Below are 2416 nucleotides of genomic sequence, written 5' to 3' on the forward strand. Positions count from 1 at the left end.
GCTGATCCCCCTCTCTCTCTCTCTCTCTCTCTCTCTCTCTCTCTCTCTCTCTCTCTCTCTCTCTCTCTCTCTCTCTCTCTCTCTCTCTCTCTCTCTCTCTCTCTCTCTCGGCAGGTTGTGAAGCAGCGATGTTGAGACCTTCCGTATCATAGTTCTGTTCTCCTGATGTCCATGGAATCTTCCTAACCACCGCAGTCAGTTCCTCCTCATCATGACGCCCTCCGCCCAGAGACTGTAGTACCTCATTCCTCCTCTGGAGGCAGCGCTACCAAGGGGAGGGGGAGAGGGAGGGACCGGACCCCCCCGGCTGGGTCATCAGAGAAAGAGAAAGCCTGCCCGGTGGAAGCAAAGAGAATCATGTAGTGGCCGTTTATCCACCCAGGGGGGAGGGTAGATTTTGAGTTTGAAGCATTTTCTTTTTTCATTTTTGTTATTGATTTCGTAGTGTAGAGTGGTTGGAGTGTGAGGTAGCCAAGATGGTCCTCCACACCACTCCCTTCTCGGGTGCCTTTCTGCACTTCCTTAGCGGCATATCCTGGGCCTTCATCTTCCCCTGCTACTGGCTGCTGGACCGCCTGCTGGCCTCCTGTGTGGCCACCACTCTGGAGAAGCGCCGGCGCTCTCAGGACCCCTGCTCCTTCCTCACGCTCTACGTCCTGGTTTCCACGCCCCTCTACCTGCTGCTCCTGTTGGCCTCGCTCCCCTTTGCCCTCCTGGGCTTCCTCCTCTGGGCCCCCCTCCAGGCCGTCCGCCAGCCCTACCTCTACACCCACCGCCGACCGGACAAGCACCAGGCCGAGCAGGGCGCCGCCGGGGCGGAGGCGGCGGTCGGGGAGTGGAGGCCGCAGGGGCGGAGCTTCTGCTTCGGGAGCGCCAATGTCTGCCTGCTTCCCGACTCGCTGGCGCGCTTCAACAACCTGTCGGACACGCAGCGTCGCGCCCGCGAGGTGGGCAAGCGTATCCGCAACGGGGCCAGCCGGCCGCAGATCAAGATCTACATCGACTCGCCCACCAACACGTCCATCAGCGCCATGTCCTTTAGCAGCCTCGCCACAGGGTTCCGACGCACGTCCTCGCTGGACCAGCGGCCTGGCGACAACGCGGCCGAGGCAGAGACCGAACCCCTCACCGCCGCCCCAGAGTGCCCCATCCACCCCTCAGGTGCCCAGACCACCCCTGACTGCCCCATCCACCAGGCTGGAGACCAGAGCTCCACCGACTGCTGCCCCATACACTTAACTGGTGGAGAGAACACGGCCGACTGCCCCCTCCACTCTGCTGCTGTAGAACACAACAGCTCGGACTGCCCTCTCCACACCACCCCCACCACGGGGGTCCAGGCGGCCCCAGGAGACTGCCCCCTGCACCAGACAGCCTCGGGGGTCCAGATCAGTATCAGTGCCCCAGAGCCAGACCCTCCAGAGGCCGAAACAGGGAACCATCGCTGTGGGGAGGCCGACCAAGGCTGCGAGAGCCCCACCGCCTCCAGGGAATCCCTGACCCGCTTCCACATGAGCGGGGACGGGGGCGGGATGCCCTCCAACAACACCCTCTCCCACCGAACCTCCATGTTCAAGAGGCATGCCGGCCGCAAGCGTCGCCACGGAGACGATGGCTTCGACCACGAGATCTCGGCCTTCTTCCCCGCCAACCTGGACTTCCTGTGCCTGCAGGAAGTGTTCGACCACGGGGCGACTTCGCGGCTGCGGAAGCAGCTGCACCGCTACTTCCCGTTCATCCTGAGTGACGTGGGTCGCTACGGCTGGAAGGGCTGCTGCTCACGCTTCAAGTTCCTCAACAGTGGTTTGCTATTGGCCAGCCGCTACCCCATCCTGGATGCCCACTTTGAGTGTTATCCCAACGGTCGAGGAGAGGACGCCCTGGCTGCTAAGGGAGCCCTCTTTGTCAAGGTAAAGCATTCTCTCTGTCCTGTTCCTAATGATAGCATTGGCAAGAGCTCTATATGAACAGTTGTGAGTTTGTAATTTGCTGTGGGAATGATTTTTCTTCATTTGCTCATGCAGTACTGTTCAGCTTCAGCTGATTTTGTAGTGTATTCTAGGACCCTGGAAGATAATAGCTGAAAACAAGTAATGTAATTTACAAAGTTTAAAGGGACCATGTTGTGAAAACCCAGATTTTCCACTTTTTTATATGGTATTTGCACATTATGACGTTGAAGTAAGACTATGAAATTGCGGCTAAGCCTAACCCTAAAGCTGTCATTAGAAGACCAGTGGTACAACTCAATCAAATAAACCAATAATTTGTTTACATTGTACATCCCTGCCGTTTTAGCACTAGCAGTGCACATAGTGCAACATACAGCACTGTTCAGAAAACAATGGTAAGAAAATGATTACGTTATTTTGTTGTTTGAGCACAGAGCTGTAGGTTGCAAGCTAGAAAAAAACGA

General features: G+C 57.1%; 1 protein-coding gene across 1 annotated transcript in view; it reads left to right on the forward strand.

Moving 5' to 3' along the window:
* Nucleotides 1-476: 476 nt before the first annotated feature.
* The window catches only part of smpd3 (sphingomyelin phosphodiesterase 3), a gene marked incomplete at both ends in the record, with an annotated part of 15352 nt that continues 13412 nt past the window's right edge, over nt 477-2416 (forward strand). The window contains one exon of the mRNA XM_080545110.1: nt 477-1910. Coding sequence (XP_080401236.1) covers nt 477-1910 — 1434 coding nt within the window. The remainder of the gene's footprint in view (nt 1911-2416) is intronic.

Source organism: Nansenia antarctica, assembly GCF_963989245.1.
Source record: "Nansenia antarctica genome assembly, chromosome: 14".
Taxonomy (NCBI): domain Eukaryota; kingdom Metazoa; phylum Chordata; class Actinopteri; order Argentiniformes; family Microstomatidae; genus Nansenia; species Nansenia antarctica.